The following is a 27,057-nucleotide window of genomic DNA, read 5'->3' on the forward strand; positions in this document are numbered from 1 at the left end:
AAAAGGAGAATATAAGGATATAAGGACAATCACACACGAAGATCGATAGCTTTTAGGAAGACATATATTTGGGACATGTAATCAAGGTCTAACCGAGCCAACACATCTCTCACCGGCACATTGGGCTGTCTTCCTCTAGCCCGAAGAGAGTTTTCTAAATTCGATCTGGCAACAAGATACTCCTCGCACAACCAAACAACGTGTTCGATGTCGTGGTAACCTTGGCCACAAGCACAGATATTGCCATCGGCAAGATTAAAACGAAAGAGTAGCGCGTCTAACGAACAGTGATTGGACATGAGTCGAGAGAAGGTGCGAATAAAGTCCCGACTTAAGTCCAGACTTTTGAACCATGGTTTGAGGCTAACCTTAGGGATAATCGAGTGAAGCCACCGACCCAATTCATCTTCGTTCCACTTACGTTGCCAGTTAACGATGGTATTTTTACGGACTAAAGAATAAAATTCATTGAAGGCGATTTGACGCTGATAAATATCGCCTTCAATTGCACCTACCTTTGCCAATGAGTCAGCCCTCTCGTTACCCGGAATTGAGCAATGTGAAGGGACCCAGACAAAGGTAATGACATAACAGCGTCTGGTTAAAGCACTCAAATTTTCTCGTATTCTCTCAAGGAAGTACGGCGAGTGCTTTTCCGGCCTCACTGAACGGATAGCTTCGACAGAGCTCAGACTATCCGTTACAATGTAATAGTGTTCAACAGGTCGTGAGGCGACGCTGTCCAGCGCCCAATGTATTGCTGCCAATTCAGCAATATACACAGAGCAAGGATTCTGAAGACTGTGGGAGGTGCTAAAAATTTCGTTGAACACTCCAAATCCTGTGGACTCATTCGTAGAGGACCCATCAGTAAAGTACATATTATCACAATTGACACGCCCATACTTTGCATTGAAGATCGTAGGAACGATCCCCGATCGATGATAATCTGGAATTCCATGGATTTTCTCCTTCATGAACAGATCAAAATGTACAGAGGAATTGATGTAGTCAGGAAAACAAACACGGTTGGGAGTATACGAAGAAGGATCAACCTGCATGGAGATGAATTCATGATATGAGCTCATGAATCCTGAATGAAAATTTAGCTCGATAAGCTGCTCAAAATTTCCGATCACCAATGGGTTCATAACCTTACACCGGATGAGGAACCGAAGCGATAATAAATTGAAGCGATCTTTTAGTGGGAGTAGGCCTGCCAAAACCTCGAGACTCATGGTATGCGTTGAGGGCATACATCCCAACGCAATACGGAGACAAAGATACTGAATTCGCTCGAGTTTAATGAGATGTGTTTTGGCAGCTGATTGAAAACAGAAACTGCCATACTCCATCACTGAGAGAATAGTTGTTCGATACAACATTATAAGATCTTCGGGATGGGCTCCCCACCAGGTGCCGGTAATTGTACGGAGAAAGTTTATTCTTTGTTGGCATTTTTTACTCAGATACCTAATATGGGCCCCCCAAGTACATTTGGAGTCGAACCAGACCCCAAGATACTTGAATGACATAGCATGAGTGATCGGTTTACCCAAAAGTTGAAGCTTTGGTTTTGCTGGTCTATGCTTCCTAGAAAAAACCACCATCTCTGTTTTCTCCGTGGAGAATTCGATCCCTAGCCCAATGGCCCAGGTTGAAAAATTGTTCAAAGTATCTTGTAAGGGTCCTTGCAGGTCGGATTCGTTTGATCCTACGACAGACACCACTCCGTCATCTGCAAGTTGTCTTAGGCTGCAATTTTGTGTAAGACAATTGTCGATGTCGCTTACATAGAAGTTGTACAAAAGGGGGCTTAAACATGAGCCCTGGGGGAGGCCCATGTAGGAGACCCGATTTACTGTCGAATCCCCGTGAGAAAAGTTCAACTGTTTCTCACAAAGCAAGTTATATAACATATTATTCAACAGAGGCGGCAGACCCCGAGAGTGTAATTTGTCTGACAAAACCTCTATTGAAACAGAATCAAAGGCCCCCTTTATGTCCAAGAATACTGAAGCCATTTATTTTTTTTCGGCGTAAGCCATTTGAATTTCTGAAGAAAGCAACGCAAGACAATCATTCGTCCCCTTGCCCCTGCGGAACCCATATTGTGTATCTGAGAGTAGGCCATTCGTTTCAACCCATCGATCAAGGCGAAACAAGATCATTTTCTCCAACAATTTCCGTATACAAGACAGCATTGCTATTGGACGGTACGAATTGAAGTCGGATGCGGGTTTTCCGGGTTTTTGAATAGCTATAATTCGCACTTGTCTCCAATCATCTGGAACAATATTATGCTCCAGAAACCGATTGAATAAATTCAACAAGCGATGTTTCGCCACATCAGGGAGGTTTTTTAACAAGTTGAACTTAATTCTATCCGTTCCTGGAGCCGAATTGTTACAAGAAAGGAGAGCAAGAGAGAATTCTACCATCGAAAACTCGGAATCAAGATCGCACCTATCTTGTGGTATATCTCGAAACATTTTTTGCACAGGAACGGAATCGGGACAAACCTTCCGTGCAAAATTAAAAATCCATCGATGTGAATATTCTTCGCTTTCATTCGATGAAGAGCGATTTCTCATGTTTCGAGCCACTTTCCATAATTTTTTCATTGACGTTTCTCGTGACAAACCTCCCACGAAATTTCGCCAATAAGCACGTTTTTTCCCTTTGATCAAGTTTTTAAATTGATTTTCAAGGTCCAAATACGTTTGAAAATTCTCAATGGTTCCACGTTTCCGAAAAGCTTTAAATGCGTTCGATTTATCCTGATAAAGCTTGGAACATTGGCTATCCCACCATGGATTGGGAGGCCTTTGACGAAAAGTGGAGCCTGGGATGGGTTTCGTTTGAGCGCGAACCGCGCTGTCATATATCAAACGAGAAAGGAAGTTATACTCCTCCAATGGAGGCAAACCATCTCTGGAATTGATGGCTAGAGCAATTGCGTCCGCATATTTTTTCCAGTCAATGTGTCTTGTGAGGTCATATGCCATGTTTATAGATTCAGAAGAATTCGAACCAATGGTGATGGAAATTTTGATTGGCAAGTGATCACTACCGTTGGGGTCCTGGATTACATTCCACTTGCAATCTAACGATAGTGAATTCGAGCAAAGCGAGAGGTCAAGAGCACTTGGGTTAGCAGGAGGTTTAGGAACACGTGTTGTTTCCCCAGTGTTCAAAACGGTCATATTGAAGCTGTTACAAAGGTCATATATCAACAATGAACGATTGTCGTCGTACTGTTCCCCCCAGGCAGTTCCGTGAGAGTTGAAGTCTCCCAAGATCAATCGTGGCTCAGGAAGGAGTGAGCACATGTCAACAAGTTGCTTGCGGCTAACCGCAGCTCTCGGAGGCCAATACAAGCTGACAATACAGAGGTCTTTGCCTCTGATGTTTGCATGACAAGCAACAGCTTCGATCCCTCCAATAGGTGGAAGGTCAATTCTAAAAAATGAGTGGCACTTATTGATCCCCAAAAGTACCCCTCCGTATCTATCATCACGGTCCAAGCGTATAATATTAAAATCGTGGAAAGAGATATCATCTCGCGAAGAAAGCCAAGTTTCGGACAGAGCAAAAACATCACAATTGAGTTTATGAATTAGAAATTTGAATGTATCCAATTTAGGGATAAGACTACGACAATTCCACTGTAAAACAGTGATATCTCCGACCTCTCTATTTGAATTAGACATCAAGAGAGATAATCATTGCAAGGAGGGGCCATGTTTGCATCAATTGTTGCAAAATTGTCTTTAATACTGGAAGCATTGAAATGACAATGGTTCTGATGGAGTCGGAAACATTAAAACACTTGAAGATTTGGTCCAAAAGGTCAGACAACTTTATAAATCCCGATTGGGGAGTTGAGCTGGACGGAAAAATAGGGATATTTGGGGTTTTTGATGTCCCCTCGAGTGCTGGGTCGTTCGAAGGTGAACTATTCCCACGGAAGCCAGGAGGAACCTGATTTTGCTTGTCCGCTGCACTCGATTTTTTAGGCATGCTAACAGGAGGTATAACCGGAGGGGCTTGTCCTTGAATTTTGGGAGTGGTCACATTTTTGCGCCGGGGATTCCCTTGGAAAATGAACGGTGTGCCCCCGTTAGCTGTGTCCGCTTCCATTTCGTCAACGGGTAACGTGGCGAAGACATTTTGTGTGATGATTGGTTGTTGTTGTTGGGCCAGTGGAGAAGCGCCCTTTAAAATATCCGCAAAAGTGCGTTTCGAGCGTTCCTTCAAAGAGCGCTTCTGTTTCTCCCAGCGACTCTTGTAAGTTTCACAAACTGAGAGCTCGTGTGGGGATCCCCCGCAATATGGACATTTATGCTCAGTCGCACTGCAGGATTTCCCCTCATGTTGCTCTCCGCAAGTGGCACAGCGCTCCTTGTTGGCACAATAATCTGAAGTGTGACCAACTGACTTGCATTTTTGGCAAGTCATGGGCTTTGGCACGAAGAGTCGCACAGGCAGTCTTAATTTGCCCACCATGACGTAGTCAGGGAGAGCGGAACCAGCAAAAGTTACTCGAAACGAGTCTGACGGCGTGAATTTAGTTTTTCCCTTTTCTTGGGATACTTTCCCTAGTTGGCGGCTGTCCAAAATTTTAACGCCCACCAACGGGAGTCTTTTAAATTTACCAACTCCTTCCTTTATCATTTCACACGTCAGACCCGTTTCAGTTATCACCCCCGAGATTTCTACGTCATGGGACGGCACGTAGACACGATACTCTAGGGAGAATCTCTCGTCGATCACAACTGCATTTGCGTGTTTCCGATCACTCACGACAACACGCAGTTTGTTCGGTCTAACCTTAGAGATTTCGACCACGGAGGAATAATATCTTGCCAGATCTTTCGAAACCTGAATGACATTGATGGATTTTCCGTTCGGTTTGGGCCGGAAAAAAACAACCCATGGGCCAGCTCCAGGTGAATCTTCTGGATAGACCTTGACACGAGGAGAGGAAGCAACTGAGGGGGAGGTCGAGGTCGATTGTTGAGCGGGAGCGGGATCAGTAGGGCTGGGAGGCAAGTTCGGGAGTTGAGCGGAAACGGGAGCGGGAGAATGAGGGGGTGAAGAGGAAAGGTTTGCAAATTTTCTTGAGGGAGGCTTGTTGAGGTGAGTTAACTCTTCCTGTAAAGAGACATCTTCTGAGGGGGGAACGCGTTTAAGCGACTTCCCAGCACCCGTAGCTGGGGAGGGGGAGACAGTGGATTCGATATCCATGTCAACGCTTTCTTCCCCTTCTGCCATTTCAAATGGCAGATGTACACTTTCTTATAATTTTTGCAATTTTTTTTTATAATTCCTTAACCTAATAACCTTAACCTATTAATTTGAGTATACTTATTATGCACACCAGTGCGGATTATTTATAACGGTGCTGCGTGTTGATCGTTCGGTACAGCTGAACCCGTGTATCGCACCACGCGGTGATGATGTCGAAGACGGTGCTACGGCGATAACACACCAGCACTCAGCGCTCGCGTGCAGCGTTTCTTCCTCTCGCTTGTTGTGTCTGCTTCAATGAATTCACAGGGAATCCCGTTAGTGTCCAACACTCACTTCACCAGCCACGAAAATAACGGTATCACTTCAACGATGGACGATAACGATATAAAACCGTCCGGCGGCTTCGAGCTTAGGAAGACGAATGACGAATGTGTTTTTGTCACAGTCAACTTTCCACCCAATTCTCATTGTTTGGTTTATTTCGGAAGTTTATTTCGTCCTATAAGGGAAGTGCGGTCCTAGGTGATGAAATGGAAACACAAGATGACAGAGACACTCGAACTATTTTGGGCATGATATTCCTTTTCCAGAATGAAGAGATACCAACGACCCCCACAGCCAAATTTATTTAAAAATTTTATCTTTATTTTATTCATACAAAATACTAATCAATTACCTTAACCACAGGGGGTCGATATCGACAACTTTGAGAAATCCTGCTCTAGATCAACGGAAGCAGGAAAAAATGTTCATGCTCGGTGCAGTTTTTTTTTGTTATCAACGTAAAAAATCAGACGTTTGCCCAGGTCGGAATCAAATTACGGAAGTACCTTATGTGCAAGTATTGACTTTGGAAGAACTTTTGACAAGTTCATATAGTTTCTAACAAACAGAGACGGTAAATGAATGCACACAGCTGGTGTTTTGCTGAGAGTAACATAGGTGGGCATAAATTGGTTTGATTTACACAAAAGTCACTACTCATTGGTTCAATGCGGTAATTCCTGTCGTTACATTTCATTACTTGCAAACGGTACTGGGATGTCCTTACGTGAAGAGCAAATCAATCGGCTTGATATCGTACTAATTCCGCTTCATCGAAGATAACGAGTGAGTCAAAATAGACTGAGTCTGCGTATATTTATGATTTTATTTTCCCTCGTACTCTTTTCCTTGTCAGCATTCAAGTGCACATGAATCCACGTTCCCACTTACCAATAACTTGCGCTAATATGATCTTTTGCGATGGCTTAAGGTGGAAATAGAATGCCGCGTAGTGCGTTGCTTCTCATCAGCTGTCATTGTTTGCGTTTTGTACTAAAACATTCGCCCGACGCAGTCTGTTGATTTGCAGTCACAATCTAGTAAACAAAAACAAAATAAAATTCGTATGAAAATCTTGTCCTTGTTGTGTCCACGGATCAGTTGAATGTTTTTAAAAACAACATATTTACATATCCGCGCTGGCGGCATGGAGCTTCGTTTACTAGGGGGGCGTGAAAGAATAGCTGATTTTCAGTCGATGAACAAGTTTTCAAAATTAAGTTTATGAATGAAAATTAGCTTTTCCATATCAAACTAGTATTCTATTTAAATGTAAAACATTTTTGTTTGTAGGTGGTGAAAAAGTCTCATACGAGTTTGGGACCTAAATTATGGCCCTAATTTGAAGTTTCCACCAGACGTCGACACCATGCCATCGTCATCGCGAATTCGGCGCAAGCAGTTTAGAACAAATGTTAGCGTTTAGTACAACGATGCTAATGACGCAACGCATTATTGTGTTCGGCTAAATGGAAACACACATATTTAAAATGAAGTGTCAAAGCACAATTGCGCATAGCGCGGCATTCTGGTCCCACCTTTAGATTGTTTCATACTAGAAACTCAAAAATGTCATTCCAATAGCACACATAAACGCACACACAAGTGAGACATAAACGGAGAATAGAAGGGTGAGTTTTATCGCTGGATGAGTGCCGTTGAATGAATTTCGATGCGATTTTGCCCATACCTGTGCTCAGGTAGTGACACTTAAACAACTGTAGTTTGTGAACAAATAAACGAAATCTCATGAAACTTGACACATAAGTTGAAAAATCCCGCATCTTCTCAGCCCATGTAGTACTTGGAATTAATTCGGAATGTTATTGTTTCGAGCATGTTTTTTTTTACAATAAATTACTTTTATTCATTCATTCGCTTACATCTAGTTACATTGTTACACCGAGCTCTTTTATTTCTATTCACAAATAGTTCGCGTACGATGCGTATGGCGTTTTCTTTTCCTGAAAACAATAATCGCTCATATGTTTGCCCATTGGTACGAGTGCGAAAAGGCTCGTTTTCAGGAAAAGCTAGCTGCAACTTGGTATGGTAACACTTATGGTCATGGAAGGGAAACAATCGTCCCACGAACTGGATGCGAAAATGCTCTGGCTTCGAAGTTCTACTTCTCTAATCAATCGCGGCTACCAAAAAAAAAACTGTATCCCCGGATGCTATTTTCTTACCTCCGGAAAGGCGGGAAAATATGTACAATTTTTGTGCAACTTCAAATGACTCATGGTTTTTGCCCTTAGTAGCGTATTTTGGTCATTTCGAATGTTCTGAATTATGGCTTTCGAGTGGCAATTACTAAATATGACATCCTCCTGACTAGAACTAGACAGATGTCGCATGTGTGCAGATTCACTCTCTCTCTGGCCTCAAGAGGCAACGATTCGTCGTGTACGAGTGTGCGTTCATAACTTTAGTACAAATCAGTCCTGTTTGTGGCAGCTTAACAGTAATGGGCTATTTCTAATATTTTTTATGCTAAAACTAAATCACTACACTAAGTACGCGTGTCTCATCGCGATCGCTTCATGAGTCGTTGACTAAATCCTTTACACATTTGAGTATTTCCTGTCGGTCTAGTTCGAAGAGTTCGATCGATTTTAGAACAAGCTTCTGCGTCTGTTGCCGATGTTGATCCATTCGATGGGTAGCTCGGAGCGTTCCTGCATCGAGGCACCTCTACATTCGGGTATTTTGGCTACACGCTCACAGCGCCGACTAACGTTCCAGTATACGTAACCCTTTGGGCAGCGGAACATGTTCGGTTGAAGTTTCGTACTGCTACGCCCTCGGCCGGCCACACAGCGTACAAACGTCGAGCTGCACTTCTGATCATTCAAGGCGAAATGGCCCTCTGTCGGACAGAGTGGCTTCGTTGAACTAAGCTCCATCTGAAATAAAATTTGGTAAAGTTAGCCAACAATAATTAGATCAGAGGGTACAAAATGTATTACAACTGGAACTTGTGGTCCAATGGCACTTCGCAGTGCTCGTAAACTAGCTGATTGACAGCGATCGTCTCCCGCGGCAGGTTCATTACATTGAATGCCCTCCTCGTTGTAAACTGTTGCATTCGGACAACTGAATACCACAATACTGTAGTCGTAGCTGTTTTGTTTCTGGGTACATTGGTAGAACATATTGCAATCCTGTGGATGTCGACGGAACCCTGTTGGACACACGAAGCTGGTCTGTCCATCTTCAACCGGTGGACAGCTACTCTGGCATCCCTCTGGACACTGTTGTGGGGCTTCTGTAGCAGCTGGTATACCACCTGCTGTTGTTGTTTCACCATCGGACGGCATTGTCGTCGCATCAGTTTGTGCTTCCGATGATTCCGCTCCAGTTGTGGATTCGGAAGCGGCCTGAGTGGTTGTTTCCGACCCGGCTTCGGTTGTCGTCTGTTCTCCAGCTTCTGTCGATTGAGCAGTTGTTTCCTGCCCAACGACAGTCGTTGACTGAGCTGTCGTTTCTTGTCCACCTTCGGCTGGTTGGGTTGATGTGTCCTGGCCGGGCTGCGTTGTGGTTTCAATACTTGTCTGTGTTGTGCTTTCTGCCGCCGGTTCTGGAACTGTTGTAGATTCTGCAACGGTTGTTGTTTCCTCACCAGGCTGGGTTGTGCCCTCCGTAACCAACTGGGTAGTGCTTTCTGCTGACTCTCGAGTGGATGTCGTTTCGGATAGTGTAGTTGTTTCTTGATCCGGTTGCGTTGTGCCGTCGGTAATCATCTGGGTGGTTGTTGCTTCTCCTGTCTGAGTTGTGCCTTCAGTAGGGACTGAAGTGGTGCTTTCTGTGATCGGTTGACTTGAGCTTTCTGTTTCTGACAAAGTAGTGCTTTCAGATTGCCCTTGTGTAGTCGTCATAGATTCGCTGACGATTGTTGTGGTTTCTGTGCCAGCTGTCGTTTCTTGCGATGTCGTACTTTCTGCACTAACCGCGGTAGTTGTTTCCATGCCGGATTGATCTGTTGTGGGATTCGTTGTGGCTTCTCCTATAATATAAGTGGTAGTAGATTCAACTTCTGTGCTTGCTATATTTGTCGTTTCGGTAGATGAGGATGATTCGGAAGAGGTTGTTCTTCCACCACAGTCTCGTGGAGGTGATACGTTATTTTCATGATTGCAGGTATTTACAGCAGGATCCCAAATTGTACCTTCGGGACAATCGAAGTGGAAGACGGAGAAGTTTTCACCCTTCCCATCCCAATCGACGCAACGATAGAATTTTGTACAATCATCAGGATTCGAAAAGAAGCCCGCCTCGGTGCAGTTAACAGGGGTCATAGATGATGTTGATGATGTCATGCTTGTCGAAGATGATTCTAACATGCTTGTTGCTGACGAAGCTTCTGTGCTTGCAGAAGTGGTGGATGTTGATGATGAACTTATCATGCTCGGGTTTGTGGTAGTCATGCTTGAGCTTGCAGTAGCCATGCTTTGGGTGGTCATGCTAGAGGAAGAGGGACTCATGCTTGTTTGGGTGGAGGAGTTAGGTTGGAAGGTAGTAGTGTTAGTATTGGTAGTGGTTGTGGTGGCAGCAGTGGTAGTAGATGAGGGTGTGCTAGCAGTACTAGATGCTTGAGTTGAACTCATGGGTGGTTGAGAGGAAGTAGATGGGCTAGATGTTGTTGATGACTCGTTTTTATTACCTGTTTGATTTCCACACATTTCAACTACATTGGCATGGTTACAAGTTTGCAGATCTTGATCCCAAGCTGTACCGTCGCCGCATGTGAAGTCGTATTTTGTGTAGCCCCCTTTACCATTATCGACACAGCGATAAAACATTTTGCAATTATTAGGATCGCCCATGAAACCCTCAGATGTACACTCTCCACTCGATGGTTGAGCAGGTGTTGTCTCTGGACCCGAGGTGTTTGTTGTAGTTTCCTGTCCAGAAGTAGAACTTTCGGTTGTTTGAGAGGTAGTTTCTTGCTTTTCTTCCGCGGGGGTTGATTCTGCCGATGAAGTCGTCATAGTTGCACCTTCAGCTGTCGTCGTTGGACTTTCAGATGTTGCTGGAACTGTTGTTGTGTCCTGGGTTGTTGTGGTCACCTGTGCGGAAGTTGTCGTAGTTTCTTGTGCTAAAGTTGTCGTCGTTTCTTGAGCTGAAACAGTCGTGGTTTCAGGAGTCGAAGTTGTTGTTGTTTCCTGGCCTGCAGCTGTAGTGGTTTCTTCCGCCGCATTTGTTGTTGTTCCTTGTGCAGGAGTTGTTGTCGTTTCTTGAGCTGCAGCAGTTGTTGTTTCTTGAGCCGAAACAGTTGTGGTTTCTTGAGTTGGAGCTGTTGTGGTTTGCTGACTTGCGGTAGTTGTGGTTTCTTCAGCAGAAGCAGTTGTCGTTTCTTGGGCAGGATTCACTGTAGATTCTTGAGCTGCCGTAGTTGTTTCCTGAGCTGTTGAGGCTTCTTGAGCAGAGGTTGTTGTGGTGTCTGGAGCCGATGTAGTTGTGGTTTCTTGAGCTGATAGAGTTGTTGTTTCTTGTGCCGCAACGGTTGTGGTTACTTGAGTAGCAGCCGTAGTGGTTTCTGGAGCAGAAGGAGTTGTCGTCTCTAGAGCTGGAGTAGTTGGCGCATCTGTTGACTCTTGTGCAGTACTTTCAGTGTTCATTTGAGTCGTGGATACAGACGATTGCGTGGTAGTCATTTGATTTTCCGAATCTGGTGGGGCTTGAGTGCTCTGTGAGGCTGGTTCCGAGGGACCACCAGCTCCACAATTCGCAACTTCGTATTCATAGTTGCAAGATTGAATTCCATCATCCCAAGCAGTTCCATCAGCACAGGTAAATTCATATTTGCTGAAACCTCCTTTACCATTGTCTACACAACGATAGAACTTATGACAATCATCCGGATGCGTCATGAATCCTTCGGTTTCACATCCTTCTGGTGAAAGCGTAGTAGCGGATTGAGTTTCAGTGGTTTGTTCGGTAGTTTCTGTTGTTGTTTGATTTTGCTCCTGTGGTGTAGTTGGTTGGTCTGTTGTAAAACTGGTGCTTGATTCTTGAGTAGAACTAGTGCCATCTGTCTGACTTGTAGGTGAAGTAGTCTCCTCAGCGGTTTTAGTAGTTTGTTCAGGATTTGGTGGGGTTGTTTCTTGCTCTTGTGTCGTTATTGTGGTTTCCTGGGTTGCTGCAGTTGTGGTTTCCTGAGCTGTATCTGTTGAGGTTTCTTTAGCCGGGGTTGCTGTGGTTTCTGGAACCGATGCAGTTGTCTCTTCTTTCGGCGATTCTGTTGTTTCTTGGGTGGTAATGGTAGTGTCTGTGGATCCTGTTGTTTCCATCGAACTTGTACTTGGCGTTGATTCTTGGGCTATCGTAGTTTGTGCATCAGAAGTGCCAGTTGATGGAACATCAGTGGACATCTCTGTACTTGGCATTGCTTCCGTAGGTTTATTTGACTGCTCTGGTGGTAGATAAGTATTTCCGGGTCCTTGTTGGCTGCCTCCATCAGGACGGCCTTCAGTGTTTTCAGAAGGATTCTGACCACCTGTTCCGCATTTCGAATTCTGGACCGATCCCGGGTGGTTACATGCCAATATATCGTTGTCCCAAACAGTACCAGCACCACAACTAAATTCATATCGTGTGTAACCTCCATTTCCGTTATCCACACACCGATAGAATTTTTTGCAGTTGGATTCATGTTCCATAAAACCTTCTCGTTCACAAATACCATTGCTTCCGGCAGGCACAGCTGGAGCACTAGTTGTAGTTGTTTGTTGGCATGGGGGTACAGTAGATTGCGTTGAATTGGTTTGATTACTTTGGCCTGGACCTCCGGGGCTACCTGGACTTCCTGGTTCTGCCGGACCGCCTGGACTCCCTGGACCACCGTTCGAACCTTCTGGACCATTCGGTCCATCTGGACCTCCCGAACCTCCTGGTCCTCCTGGACCTCCTGGACCTCCTGGACCACCAAGTCCTTCCGGTCCTCCTGGACCTCCTGAACTGCCTTGGTTATTATTATTTTCTCCATTTGGACCTTGATTATTATTGTTAGGACCTCCTGGTCCTTGGTTGTTATTGCTCGGCCCGTTTGGACCATTCGGACCGCTTGGACCATCGGGACCGTTTGGCCCGCTGGGACCGTTTGGACCTTGACTGTTATTGTTGGGACCATTTGGACCTTGATTATTGTTGTTTGGACCACTTGGGCCGTGATTGTTATTGTTAGGCCCACTTGGTCCTTGGTTGTTATTGCCTGGCCCGTTTGGACCGCTTGGTCCATTTGGACCAGTTGGACCGTTTGGACCATTTGGACCGTTTGGACCGTTTGGACCATTTGGACCGCTGGGTCCATTTGGACTGTTCGGCCCGCTGGGACCGTTTGGACCTTGACTGTTATTGTTGGGACCATTTGGACCTTGATTATTGTTGTTTGGACCACTTGGGCCTTGATTATTATTGTTAGGCCCACTTGGTCCTTGGTTGTTATTGCCTGGCCCGTTTGGACCGCTTGGTCCATTTGGACCAGTTGGACCGTTTGGACCATTTGGACCGCTGGGTCCATTTGGACCGCTGGGTCCATTTGGACCATCGGGACCGTTCGGCCCGCTGGGACCGTTTGGACCTTGACTATTATTGTTGGGACCATTTGGACCTTGATTATTGTTGTTTGAACCACTTGGGCCTTGATTGTTATTGTTAGGTCCACTTGGTCCTTGGTTGCTATTGCTTGGCCCGTTTGGACCGCTTGGTCCATTTGGACCATTTGAACCGTTGGAACCGTTTGGACCGCTGGGACCGTTTGGACCTTGACTGTTATTGTTGGGACCGTTTGGACCTTGATTATTATTGTTTGAACCATTGGGGCCTTGATTGTTATTGTTAGGTCCACTTGGCCCTTGATTGTTATTGTTAGGCCCGTTAGGACCATTTGGACCGTTGGGACCATTTGGACCTTGATTATTATTGTTGGGACCATTGGGACCTTGATTATTATTGCTCGGCCCGTTTGGACCTTGATTGTTATTGCTGGGGCCGCTTGGACCTTGATTATTGTTCGAGCCGTCCGATCCAGAACCCTGCCCTGCAAGTTCTTGACGACAAGTTGGATTCTCGACAGCCCAAGCGTGATTGCAGTTCGAAATACTGTCATCCCAAACCGTATTATCACTACATTTGAAATCATATTTCGTATATCCTCCTTGTCCATTCGACACACAACGGTAGAACTTTTGACAATCCTGTGGGTCACCCATAAATCCATCGTTGGTGCACCTCGGAGATGCGCCGTTTCCGCCGCCGGTAGAAGTAGGTTTAGCAGTTGTTGTCGTTTGTAGTTCATTTGGCCTGTTGGGGGTCGGAGTAGCGGTTGCACTATTTGTGGTTGTAGCGGTAGAACCAGCAGGAGCGGTTTGCTCAGTCGGCGGGGCACCTGTTGACGGTGTCGTTGAAGATGTTGTGGTTGTAGCCGCAGTTGCTGCAGTTGATGTCGTTTGTACTTCGTTAAGATCTGGATCAGTGCTGTCATCAGTTGTTGTGACTGGTGCAACGGTGGTGGCATCCGAAGTTGAAGACTCGGAAGGAGCTGTTGATGCTTCAATGTTCGACGGAGCTTGGGTTGAGCCTGTTTCGGATGGTTCCGTAGTTGCTTGTTGGTGTGGTGGTGCATTTGTTGGAGCCTGAGTGGTGTGGGCTGCTTCATTATTATTGTTGTTCGAGCTTTGGCCTTCAGACCCTTGTGAGCCCTGATTTTCGGAACCTGAGCCTTGATTATTGTTCGATTGGTTTGAGTTTCCATTCTCCGATGACCCAGATTGGTTAGTATTATTGTTACTATTATTTTGATTGTTCTGATTGCCTTGATTATTTTGATTATTCTGATTGCTCTGATTGTTTTGATTGTTTTGGTTATTGTTGGATGATTGATTGCCCTGATTGTTCTGGTTGTTTTGATTGTTTTGATTATTGCTGGTTGATTGATTGTTTTGATTATTTTGGTTGTTTTGATTATTGTTATTGGATTGATTGCCTTGGTTATTTTGGTTGTTTTGATTATTGTTATTGGATTGATTGCTTTGATTATTCTGATTGTTTTGATTATTTTGATTACTGCTGGACGATTGATTGCTCTGATTGCTTTGACTATTGTTGGATGATTGATTGTTTTGGTTGTTTTGATTATTTTGATTGCTGCTGGACGACTGATTGTTTTGATTGTTTTGACTGTTTTGATTATTTTGATTACTGCTAGACGATTGATTGTTCTGATTGCTTTGATTATTGCTGGATGATTGACTGTTTTGATTGTTTTGATTCTGCTGTTGATTAGATCCTTGATTCTGGTTACTGCTACTGCTACTTGAACCTTGGTTGTTGCTCTGATTGCTCGACTGGTTATTACTGTTTTGGTTTTGACTGCTCTGCTGTTGGCTGCTGCTTGAGCCTTGATTCTGATTACTACTCGAGTTTTGATTTTGCTGATTCGACTGATTGCTTTGGCTTTGACCGCTGCTTGATCCTTGATTCTGGTTACTACTGCTTGATCCCTGACTGCTGCCCTGATTGTTGTTGTTTTGATTCTGGTTCTGGTTGCTCCATTGATTATTATTAGACGAACTTTGTTGATTATTGTTGCTTTGACTGTTTGATCCTTGATTCTGGTTACTGGACTGGCTGTTGCTGTTCGAACCTTGGTTTTGATTGTTCGACTGACTGCTGGAGCCTTGGTTATTGTTCGAAGATCCTTGGCTTTGATTACTTCCGTTACTACCTGAAGAAGAACTGCTTGAGCTACTTGAACTGCTACTACTGCTACTGCTACTGCTGCTGCTGGAACTTGAACTGCTAGTTGAGGATTGCGTAGAACTACCTTGACCATCATTGGTCGACATAGTCTGATTTTGATAGCTACTCATGCTGCTGCTACTGTTATTTTGTGAAGAAGTCGTGTTTGTTGTAACACCGTTCGACGTCATGGATCCGCTGGATTGAGTCATGTTTTGTTCCGCTGAGGCATTCATCTGACTGAAGCTTTCCGTATTTACGACGTAGTCGTTTTCCGCATTTTTCGTGCAACGCTCAACAGCATAATCGTGATTACACGCGTTGATCCGGTCGTCCCAAACTGTTCCGTCGCCGCAACGGAAGGGATATTTAGTGAAACCACCTTTTCCGTCCGCTACGCATCGATAGAAGGCTTGGCAATCCAGTAAGTCACCTACAAAACCTTCCTCGGTGCAAGGGGAACCATCATCCGCAACAGCTGTTTGTTGCTCGAGCGATGATGAAGGCTTCTCGTAGACATAGCCTCCCTCCGAATCATTGTTTTCATCAATGTTAGAATTGAGATCATTCTCATTGTCAGATGGTTCAGGTTGGGCAGGCTGTTGAGGTTCAGATGGTTGCGACGATTCGTTCGATTGCTGTGGCGCCTCTGGCTGTTGTGTGTCTTGCGCAGGCTTCGGTTGAACAGATTGGTCTGTTGTTCCCTGTGCATTTGAGGCTTCGCCCGCCGTCTGGTAATTGTCATTTCCGTCAATTTCATTGTTTCCACCGCCGCATTCCATTCGCTCGGAATTACTCGGATGAACACAAGTGTTTTCTACCATGGAGTAAACGGTTCCTGGCCCACAGTTGAATTTATATGCTACCAGTTTGTCATCTTCCTGTACACATCGATAGAATGCGCTGCAATCATTCGGATCGGTTGCAAAGCCTTCCTGTTGACATTCGAAGCGTGCGGCTGTAAGAAAGGAATAGAAGTAAGAAGAAAATGGAATGAACCTTGTGTTTTGTTCAGTGGAGGCAAAAGAATTTAGTAAATTTATTGTCGGACCGATGAGACCGGCACGAAGAAGACGTTAAAGACGTCAACGTGTTAAAAACAGTCATTTTCTTGGTCTTTTCTGTGGAACATGAGCAAAATGTTTTATGAGTTCATTATTATTTAGGCTCAAAATATCATTAAACTACGAATATATTCAACATTTGTTTGTTTCTTCCGTATAATGCCGTATCATATGACCTCGATATAATGCTACGCCACCTCGATATGCACCTCATTGATTGTGAGTAACGAATAGAATAAGATGCAAGAGGTTGTAATGGCTGACAGTGCTGTCATTATGTATTCTGGCGTCCACACATCCTTCCCTTCTCTAAAAAAAACGAAATCTGGGGAATAAGTGAAAGATTTTTTTCTCTTCAGCTTCATTTCCGACATTTCATGCCTTCCTCGTGTGAAGCAGCATTGTATGATCATCCGTTTTCTTCTCCTTCTTGCACAACATCAACGTAATCTTCTAAATTTGACGGTTTCCGTCTTGCGGGTTGGTCGCTGTGATTCGTTACGCTTTAAATTGTCTTCTGGCATATTATAAGTCGTATAAAAAGTATAATCGAAACACAATCGTATATAATGTCTATCTTATGTCATATAGAATGTGAAAAATCTGATTTTATTATAACGCCAGAGTAATTAAAACCTCACAAATATTTTCCGGCATTTGAATCGTATATTCGTATAACAATAGTCGTTTAAGATGCATGTATAAATCGTATGTTTATCAAAACTAATTCGCAAGCATTTTCCAAGCATGTATATCGCCTCCACTTTAATTATAGTTGGGCGCAGCATATACCACCCAAATTACGGGCTATATGGTGCTGTATATATGTTAGTTATAGGATTTAATGTTTGTTGGGTTGTTGATAGTTTAGAGTGTTAGACATAGGGAAAACTCTCCATTATGTAGTGTTAAACTTACCAATTCGACTTCGGCTCAGTATCAATCAATATAACACCCATCAAACCTATCAGATGAATGACAACCAAATGCTTACACGTGGCATGATTCAGGGTTCATGCGGTGCGGATAATCTAAACCGATAATCTGCTCAGGAAGGTTAACATCCAGACATTTTCCCACCTCGTCCAAATCTAAATATATCAAACAATCCATCAAACCCATAAGTCTGCACTCAATTACCACCATCGCCGTTTTATGGGCACCGTTACTGGGAACTGCCACAATCAAGCGTTGAAATGCTAATTTTCCAGCTGCTTGAGCAAATACCCGGACTCGCTCCTGCGGAGGAAGCCTTCGGCGTGTTAATAAATAATATCATACAATTATAAATAATCTGATTTGATAATTTATTCCTGTGCACTTTACTAACACCGCGTCGTAAAATTACAAGCTCTTACCATGGCAGTATGGGGAGTCCGGGTGATAATTCACGACCAACTGCACTCGATTACGCGCTAGTTTGAACGGAATGGCCAACGCGGGAAGCACAAGCGCGGCCGTTCTCCTCGTGTTGGATAATCTTCCAGGAGAAAGAACCCGGAGAAAAGATGGATGTTCCGTACTCTATCTTCCGCTACACAAGGCCGGACAGCGCTCCGCCGAGCAGCGCCGGGGAGGCCGGGAGGAATTAATAACTATAATCTCCTATTGCTTCCCGAGGCAAGCCGACGGCCAACGCTTTGATTGCACGAGGCAGAAGTGCAAATAATGAGGAAACTATCGTATCATTATCCGCCGGCTGCAATGTTCACTGACGATTGATGTTTACAAGGGTTGTAGAACTTTCACGCTTTTAATAGTGGAACGAAAAGCATTAATCATAATTTATTATGTTGTCGAACAATTGCCAATTACAGATCCTGTTGCAATGAGCGCTCCTTTGATGGTTTCAGGATGATTCAATATATTTTTTTGGCATGAAATTAAGTGATTGTTTAACAATTAAATTGTTGCTGCTATCAGTAATTGGCTGAAACCGAAAAATGAACACACACGTTTTAGTACTAAACGTTTCCTGTCAGATACCTCAAATGGACTAATTCAATGGATACATGTCAGGAGTTCGAGCGGGATATTGTTGTGTGGTGATAAAGCATGACATATTGTTTTTCATTTTTTGATAAACACGCGGCTCAAGGAAGTGCACTTAAAATGTCCGAGCTTAAATCATGGAGTCTTGAAATGGGGATGCACATTTACAGCCATTGATCCTGGACGAATTGGTCGGTCAAAAATTGAGTAATCCATGCAGGATCTATATTCTCAACCTTTTTTTTTATCTGTATTATAGTGACTTTCAACTCATTTGGCTGGTTCGTCACTTTTACTTCCATTTTTGGAAGAATGTCGGGAGTGAGAATTGAACTCGTGACCTTTAGCGTGAGAGGCATGGATGTTACCACTACGCCAGATCGCCTCCCTCTCAACCTTTTTGTTTATGTTGGAACATCAAACTTTTAACCGCAACCGCCGTTTCACTCTTTCGATGAAGCAATATGAAGTGTGGGATAAATCACGAATACGCTGCTACTTTGCAATGGCTTGAAACAACGATTGTAAAAATTGACGACTTCTATTTACGTTTTATTTACTTCTGGGTTACAGCACACACACACACACACACATACATACGAACCCTCAATGCTACGCACACATCTCAAATTGCAGTGACTTATGTAGACGGCCGTCCGCACACGGGTCAATTCGAACTCAACCTCAACTTGACGAAAGTTGACAACAACTTTCTGAAACTAAATGCGAGACGGGGCAATCAGTTGACTCAACCTTTCAGAAGCAACCTAGGATGTCGAGTGGCCGCTGTTTGAGGTTGACAACATTTTTGTTCTTTTCTGTGGTTCGTTGAAAGGATGTCAGGTCTTTTTTTTTTAATTCTGCGTAAATTTTTTGATCAATGAAAAGATGAGAAGATTACAAATGTTCAAATATGTCCCATGCTTCGATTAATATGCATAAGCAAATACAAATGTTTGCATTTATTTTGAATTTTTTCTCGAAAATTCTCCGGACATATTTCAAATTTAAACATTGAAATTTTAATTCAGACACGATAATGTTGCTTTATGACGACCAAGCAGTTTGGCAAAAGAATACATTTAGTAAACCGCATCTACTGCTCGTAATTTTTCACTTAATTGCAATTAAAAAAAATAATTCCAACAATAGAAAAAAAAAACTGAAAGATGAAATGATAAATAATGTTTTGTTTTTATCTGCGATGTGTTTTTTAACTTTAGTATTATAGTATGTTTTCAATCAATAGATGACCACAGATGTTATGTGTTTGATAAGCTATCGCTATAAGCATTACAGTACATTCAATTGTATTATACAAATAATATTAACACTCGGATTACCGACAGTTTTCATATGCCTATTTCCACCAAACCGGTCATTTTGACAAGTGTGATATTTAGTTGTCAAAATACAATGGTTTCAAAGGAAAAAAAAATGAAAATGTCATAACATTATTAGCAAATGACGAATTTCATGCCAACTCGTCTTAGGAGTTGGCAGCACCATCTCAGATAGTAGTGAACCGTTGTGGATGTAAAGACATGGGTCATTTAAGCAACTTAGCATACTTGAAAAATTCTAAAAAGAATTAGACTACTTTTTGAAAAAAAAGCCAAATTTTTTTTTTCTTCATTTTTTACAAAAATTTATAACTTAAAAACTATGGTACTTACAAAATTCTTGTCAATGAATGAAATGTGGGAAATTGTTGAAGTTTTCACCAAAAAAATTTCGCAAAAAATTAATTTTTCTCAAAAACATGTATTTTTGAAAATCTGAAAAAATTGATATAAATAGCTCTTTAAATTTCCAACAGGTCCCATACATCGGAAGATGGACACATATACATGGAGAAAGTTTTTCGAGCAACAACTTTTTCATTTTTTTTCTTCGAAAAAATACTATTAGTGTTTAATTCGTAACATTTTTATGTATGAATTATCGCAATTTACATGCTCTGCTAACATTCCTCTATTTAGAAGCATGTCAAGAACATATCAAACGTGAGAATTTACACACAAAAATGTTACGAGCAAAACATTATTTTTTTCAGGAGTCTTCATACAAAAATGACTTATGTTCTAAAAACTATAACAGGTAGAAAACTGACGTCTTTGACAATAGCTCATATTTTAATAAGATCTAAAACTTTGTCGAATATACCATATCTTGACTTCAAACAAAATTGGGATTAGTTGTATTTTTTTCAAAGAAAACGTAAAAAAGTTTTTGTTAGAAAAACTTTTTCCCTGTAAAAGTGCCCATCTTCCGATGTATGGATGACTTGTTGGAAATTTGAGGGGTTTTCATAAATATATTTTTGGGAATTTAAAAAAAAATCGTTTTTGAGAAAAATGAATTTTAATTTTAAAATAACTTTTTTGTCCGCAAAATATTTCTCCAAAAAATTTTCGATATTTTTTTGTAAAAATTTAAACAATTTCCTACATGTCATCCTTTCACAAGAATTCTGTAAGTATTATAGTTTTTAAGTTATCATTTTTTTGTAAAAAATTAAGAAACAAAATTTGGCTTTTTCCAAAAAGTAGTCTAATTTTTTTTCGAATATTTCAAGTATGCAAAGTTGCTTGCCCATGTCCTTACACCCACTACGTTTCACTACTATCTGAGATGGTGCTGCCAACGGCCAGTCGAGTTGCCGTGAAATTCGACAAATATCAAATTAAATTTCAAGACAAAATATTGTGAACAAATGTTACAACCAGTCATTTTGACCGGTCGGTAGTTCTAGTGTTGAATTTTAGTTGAAATTGTGATGTACTAAACGTATTTTTTTCCAATAAATTTCAAACCCTATTTAGATTTGGTCGTCATAAATACATTATCATGTTTGCATTGAAATTTACATATTTAAATTAGAGAAATTAGAGAAAGAGAAATTCAAAATAAATGCATTATGGGCACACATTTCTTTTTGCGTTTACATATTGATCGTACATATTTTGTCTTTTGTAAATACATCTTTTAATTGATATAAAATACACAGTTATAAATGTTTAAATGAATAAAAATTTAAGAATGGATACTATAATATGAATTCATATGTCCGGAATTAAATGAATTCATATAATCAGCAACATGAATATAGAATTCTAAAATGTATTTTGTTGCTCAACGAGAAAATTTGTTTCAAGTAGAAAGAATATTTTCAATTCACTATAGCAGATTCCTTGCATATTTTATGTGCGATAACACGTGCAATTATCGAGATTTGCGGTTTGAACAGATTGAAAAAATGTGTGAACAGATTAATCATCACACCTGGCATCCCTGGTTCGTTCGACTGATTCGTCCAAAAATTTGTTCGCTATCAATCCACGATGACAAATGTACGGTGTCGACATCTGTGGCGACATTAGCATTTATAAGACAAATTAGTCTATCAGATTGAAAACCCCGAAGGCGGTGCAAATGAAGTGCAAACACGAAAAAAAGATATTTGAACATGAAAATAATGTTTTATCAATACAGAAATCCATCAACCTGTTAAAGCCTCTTAAAAACAAAGAATCAAAAAATGAACCATCATCCGTAAGGTCATGTACACCGGTGGTCAGGTAATATGAAAGACATGACCAATTTTTTCTGATATTCTAACGAAAACGCATTATTTATCCATTCCATGCCAAACCGATTTAGTGGTTTTCAGATTTTCGTTGAAATTGATAGTTTTGATCCTTATTGCAAAATATTAGACCCGTATTTTTTATGTTTTCAGTAGAGTGCCCACTTCCATTTTAAGGTGGTCCGAAAAATACCTGTTTAGAAAGGGGGGGTGGAGAGTCTAACCATCATATAAACATTTATTGCACCCTAAAACCTCCATAAGTTGGTTCCATCTGCTTGATTAATTCTCGAGTTATGCAGAAATTTGTGTTTCATTTCTATGGCAGCTCCCCCTTAGATAGGGCGGAGGGGTCTCGAACTATCATAAGAACCTTCCCCGACCCCAAAAACCCCTACATACCAATGTTCATGTCGATCGGTTCAGTAGTTTCTGAGTCCATAAGAATCAGACAGACAGAAATCCATTTTTATAGATATAGATTATTATTTCAAAAATATGCTAAATCCACATGAAAATACATTGTCTTTGTCGCATCACAAAAGTTGCAGAGGCGGAGTCCGCGATTTAACGATACCTGTCAATTTAGGGTGGCTTCGTGTGCAGATCGAAGTTGAGCTCAAGTTTGACAGTTGAGGTAAATACAATTTGAAGTTGTGGTGCAGTTGACCCGTGTATGCGGATGGTCTAAGGATGCTATCAATATGCCGCATATAGTACTGTTATTTATTCACTGAACCAAAGTTTACATTCGTCAGGTGAATGAATATGCATCAGCTCAACTTGCATCTCAGTTGAAGTATGCTCTATTGAACTCAGTTCTTGTAAGAACAAATCATTTCTGAAGGAGTAGCATTCTTGCTATTAAATTTGGCTTAAACAGACAATCTCTCATCCCTCACACTAGTATTCAACTACAGATTGGTTTTTGTATACGATCTACTTATGATTGGATCTTTTCTAACATCTCGAGTAATGAATTCAATCCTGTGTGAAGTTATCACTCGTTTAACGTGTCTTATTTCCACCGTTGTCGATTATTTTGAAGCAAACTGTACCCAATCACCGCCCCAACTCGTCGCCTTTCTGTCTGTAAGATAAGATGTGCTATTCTTCGTCAAAAGATGAATGTTTACCTTTTTTTTGGTGTACAATGCCGCAAAAATTTTGTAAAAAGTAGAGGTTTTCTCAAATTACCCCGCGATGTAAGGAAAAAGCTGACGAGCTGACGGGTTTTCATAACTTTTGTGCTGAATTAATTCTCTCTTTGATCCTTTTATCGTGGGGTAATTTAAGAAAACGCCAAGTTTTTAAACAAACTGCTGTCAAAAATTCCAGAACCGCTCACTGGAAGCACTGTACTGGACAAAACCACGTACTTATTCCAAATTGGCAGAGTTTTATACGTCTTATGTACAATACAATGCTACTCGAAAAGAATGATAGGATTTGGATGGCTCATCTTGAATTCCGAAACTCATCAATACATCAATATAAAAATATCGTTTTGATATTTTGTTCAAATTATAATAGGAGTATCGGTAAGTTTCTTCGTTTTTTTCAAAAATTAATGCTTTGTTCTGCAAAAATGGTTACAAATTTAATATTCAAAGTATTGCCCATCGCTAGTCACAACTTTTCCCATCTTTCTGGCAATTCACGGATCCCTTTTCGGAAATAATCGGCCGGTTTGTTGGCTAACCACGAATCGACCCAATTTTTGACTTCATCAAAATTGGAGAAGTGCTGGTTAACCAGACCATGTTGCATCGATTGAAAAAGGTAGTAATCGGACGGAGCCATGTCTGGAGAATACGGCGGATGGGATAGGATCTCCCATTTCAGCGTTTCCAAGTATGTTTTGACCGGTTTCGCGACATGCGACCGAGCATTGTCGTGCTGCAAAATAACTTTATCGTGTCTTTGCTCGTACTGTGGCCGATTTTCCTTCAGTGCACGGCTCAAACGCATCAATTGTCGTCGGTAGAGATCCCTCGTAACGGTTTTATTCGGTTTTAGCAGCTCATAGTACACCACACCCAGCTGGTCCCACCAAATAGACAACATAACCTTCTGGCCGTGAATATTCCGCGCGGCCGTCGATGTTGATGCATGGCCGGGGTATCCATACGTTGCCCGACGTTTAGGATTGTGGTAATAGACCCACTTTTCATCGCCAGTAACGATTCGATGCCCTTTCCCCTCTTTTATGCCGTTGGAGCAGTTGTTCCCACGTGAAAAAACGGCGTTCGACGTCTCGTGGCTTCAATTCATCCGGCACCCAATGTCCTAAAGGGTGTGTCACATCAAATTGCATCACGGAAAAAACGCTGTAGAAATTTAATTTTTAGGAATTATATCTTCAGCTTTCGCTTATAATCAGATAAGAGTGTATAGATCACGTTGGCCATGCTTCACTGTCAATTTTTCGTAAATTTGGAAAAATGTCGTCGAACGAAAAAGAGCGTTGTGAATTAATCCTGCGCACTCATTTCGAGAATCCGGAGTTGTCACATCGGGACATCGGTCAGATGCTGGAAATCGTCCAATCCACGGTCAGCAGAGTACTAAAACGATACTTCGAGAACCTAACCATCGACCGGAAGGTGAAGAACGGCAAAAATGGATGTTCCGTCAGTGGCTGCCACAATGGCGCTCATTTCTTTCATCTCCGTCCCTCACCCCTCGCCCGAAAATCAATAATTTCGCGAAACAGTGTGAAGAAAATTATCGTTTTCGCACACTTCCCATGGAGTAATATCAACCAAAATTTAATTGATTACTCACAAGATATCAAATTTTCATCTGCTGTCGCACTGTATAGTGAAAAACGTCGGAAAACTCGAGCAAGTGCTCTGAAAGTTAAATTTTCATTTTTCAATCTTCGGCAATGGTTTTGTTTGTGTTGGTGAAAGCATCGTTATTTTTTTGACATTGATGCCAGACAACATCATCGAAACAGCTATCAAAACCACTCAATAAAATGTTATTCCTGAGTCATAGCCTTTCATGTCATGAAAATCAATAGAATAAAATAGTATTGATATCAATACAATCATTATTTTTACGTTTAATGGGTCTATAATGTAAGTTTTAGCAACTTTAACATTGGGTAAGAAAATTGTATTGCAGAGCTCGGAACACTGCCACGGCTGCCTATGCTTTCAAAAACAATAAACGGAAAAGTATTACATTCAATCAAAATGTCTCAGCCAACGAAGAGAAGGGTTAAGGTTCTCCAACGTGAATAAGTGAAAACAATACGACCAACGAAGGAAAATATTGAGGAATTATCAGCATCGAGTTACTATGCGGTAGAACTTGTTAATATCAAAAGAGCCCCAATTCGCATGTGTTATAAATTTGCACATGTTACGCTCGCGTATAATCAGAATTTTACTTCATATGCAAAAATACCCCTTCTATATATTTTGCAATTGGCTTGGTTCATCGGAACATATCGTTCATACATTTAACTTCAGTATTGAATTGTTATTTTTTTTCAAATGTATTCAAAGACTCGTGTCAATGAAGCGCCACACAGTCTGATAAGTGAATTGATCTATTTACATGTGCTTTGCTCTTCTCTCACAAACACTATTACCCCATTTTTACACGTGGTTTTACCTATACTACTACAATGGCTAGCTTCCACCTTCACCTTAAGCAGTTTAGACGTGATCCGAGAAGTTCGGTCCGGGATGTCGCCAATAAGCTGAATTTGTCAAGTTCATTCGTCCAGCGGACTAAGCAGCGGGAGGGCCTGCGTACATACAAGGTTCAGAAGGCTCCTAACCGCGACGAAAGGTAAAACATGGTGGGGAAGACGCGAGCCCGGAAGCTGTACACCGAAATGCTGACGAAGCGCATTGCCTGGTAATGGACGACGAAACCTACGTCAAAGCGGACTTTCGTCAGCTGCCGGGCCTGTTGTTTTTCTCCGCAGAGGACAAATTCCGTGCCCTTCGTGATGACCGGCAAAAAAACTACAACCTGACGTTGTACAGAACCTTATGGACGGGGTAAAGAGGAAGGTGCGAGCATACGGGCTTGGGCTCGAAGTATGAATAAAAAGAAAATGCCAAAAGTTGTTTAATAGTTTTTATTTTACTGTCTAAAATTTTCAAAAGGATCGGTCTACTGGGCGAATTTCTACAGCGTTTTTTCCGTGATGCAATTTGATGTGACACACCCTTTATCATTATCATTGCTTTTAAACGATCGGATATGGTTTGCTGAGCTACACCAAGTGTATCTGCAAGTTCTTGTTGCGTTTTTGATGGATCTTGATCGAGTAAAGCCTCCAATTCTTCATCTTCAAACTTTTTTGGCGATCCGGAACGTTCTTTGTCATCCAAGTCAAAATTACCACTTTAAACCGTGCAAACAAAGTCTGACACGTTCGCTTATTTGGAGCATGGTCAACATAAACTTCCACCAAAATGCGATGACTCCCCGCAAAAACACTCTCGTTGGTACGAAATTCCACATATTCGAAGTGGCAAACAGCTTTGTTGTTTACGCTTCAACTTTTTGACATATACTAGAAAAGACGAATGTCTGGAAATTTGATTCAATCAAGTTACGCCATCTGTTGTAAAACCGAAGAAACTTTCCAGTACACCTAATGAATAACATAAAATTTCCCCTTAGATTAGCGATTCCTCACAATTTTTGACCAAAATTTCTGTGTTTTATTCCAATTCTAATTCCTATTGCTCTTATTGGAATACTGTTTAGAGATAAAGTTTATGAAAACCACAATGAATAATTTGTTTGAAAACCACTGTGAAGGACATGCTGATTGGGGTAAATGTTGTCATCGTTTAGCAAGCAGATACCGCTCCGTGAACTCTATATTAACCAAAGAACATTTCAATTTACCAGAGCATACAGCAATCCAACCAAGTGGTATACTTTTTCATGGGACAACTTCCTCCGTTAAAGTAAACGATGCCATGTGAAAGGATAATTGGAAAAGGTACTCGCGCACATAACCTTAGAGAATTGTTTTCTCACCTTTTTTTTCTCTCGCACAGTGGCGGCAATAACAACAACGCAAAAATTTTTATTCTCCCAAACAGCAAAAAG

The 27,057-nt window shown here is 41.7% G+C and overlaps 1 protein-coding gene across 3 annotated transcripts in view; it reads right to left on the reverse strand.

Annotated features, from left to right (window-relative positions):
* Window positions 1-7,426: 7,426 nt before the first annotated feature.
* LOC129761968 (mucin-2-like) overlaps window positions 7,427-27,057 on the reverse strand; it is a 246,997-nt gene continuing 227,366 nt past the window's right edge. The window contains exons 3-5 of one of the 3 annotated variants that reach the window (XM_055759834.1): window positions 12,533-16,279; window positions 8,550-12,487; window positions 7,427-8,486 (exon numbers count right to left, since the gene is read on the reverse strand). In XM_055759834.1, coding sequence (XP_055615809.1) covers window positions 8,196-8,486; window positions 8,550-12,487; window positions 12,533-16,279 — 7,976 coding nt within the window. In that variant the 3' untranslated portion in view covers window positions 7,427-8,195. Of the gene's footprint in view, window positions 8,487-8,549; window positions 16,280-27,057 lie in introns of all 3 variants that reach the window. The other 2 variants (XM_055759835.1, XM_055759833.1) reach the window with 2 other exon arrangements.

This window comes from Toxorhynchites rutilus, chromosome 1 (assembly GCF_029784135.1).
Source record: "Toxorhynchites rutilus septentrionalis strain SRP chromosome 1, ASM2978413v1, whole genome shotgun sequence".
Taxonomy (NCBI): Eukaryota; Metazoa; Arthropoda; class Insecta; order Diptera; family Culicidae; genus Toxorhynchites; species Toxorhynchites rutilus.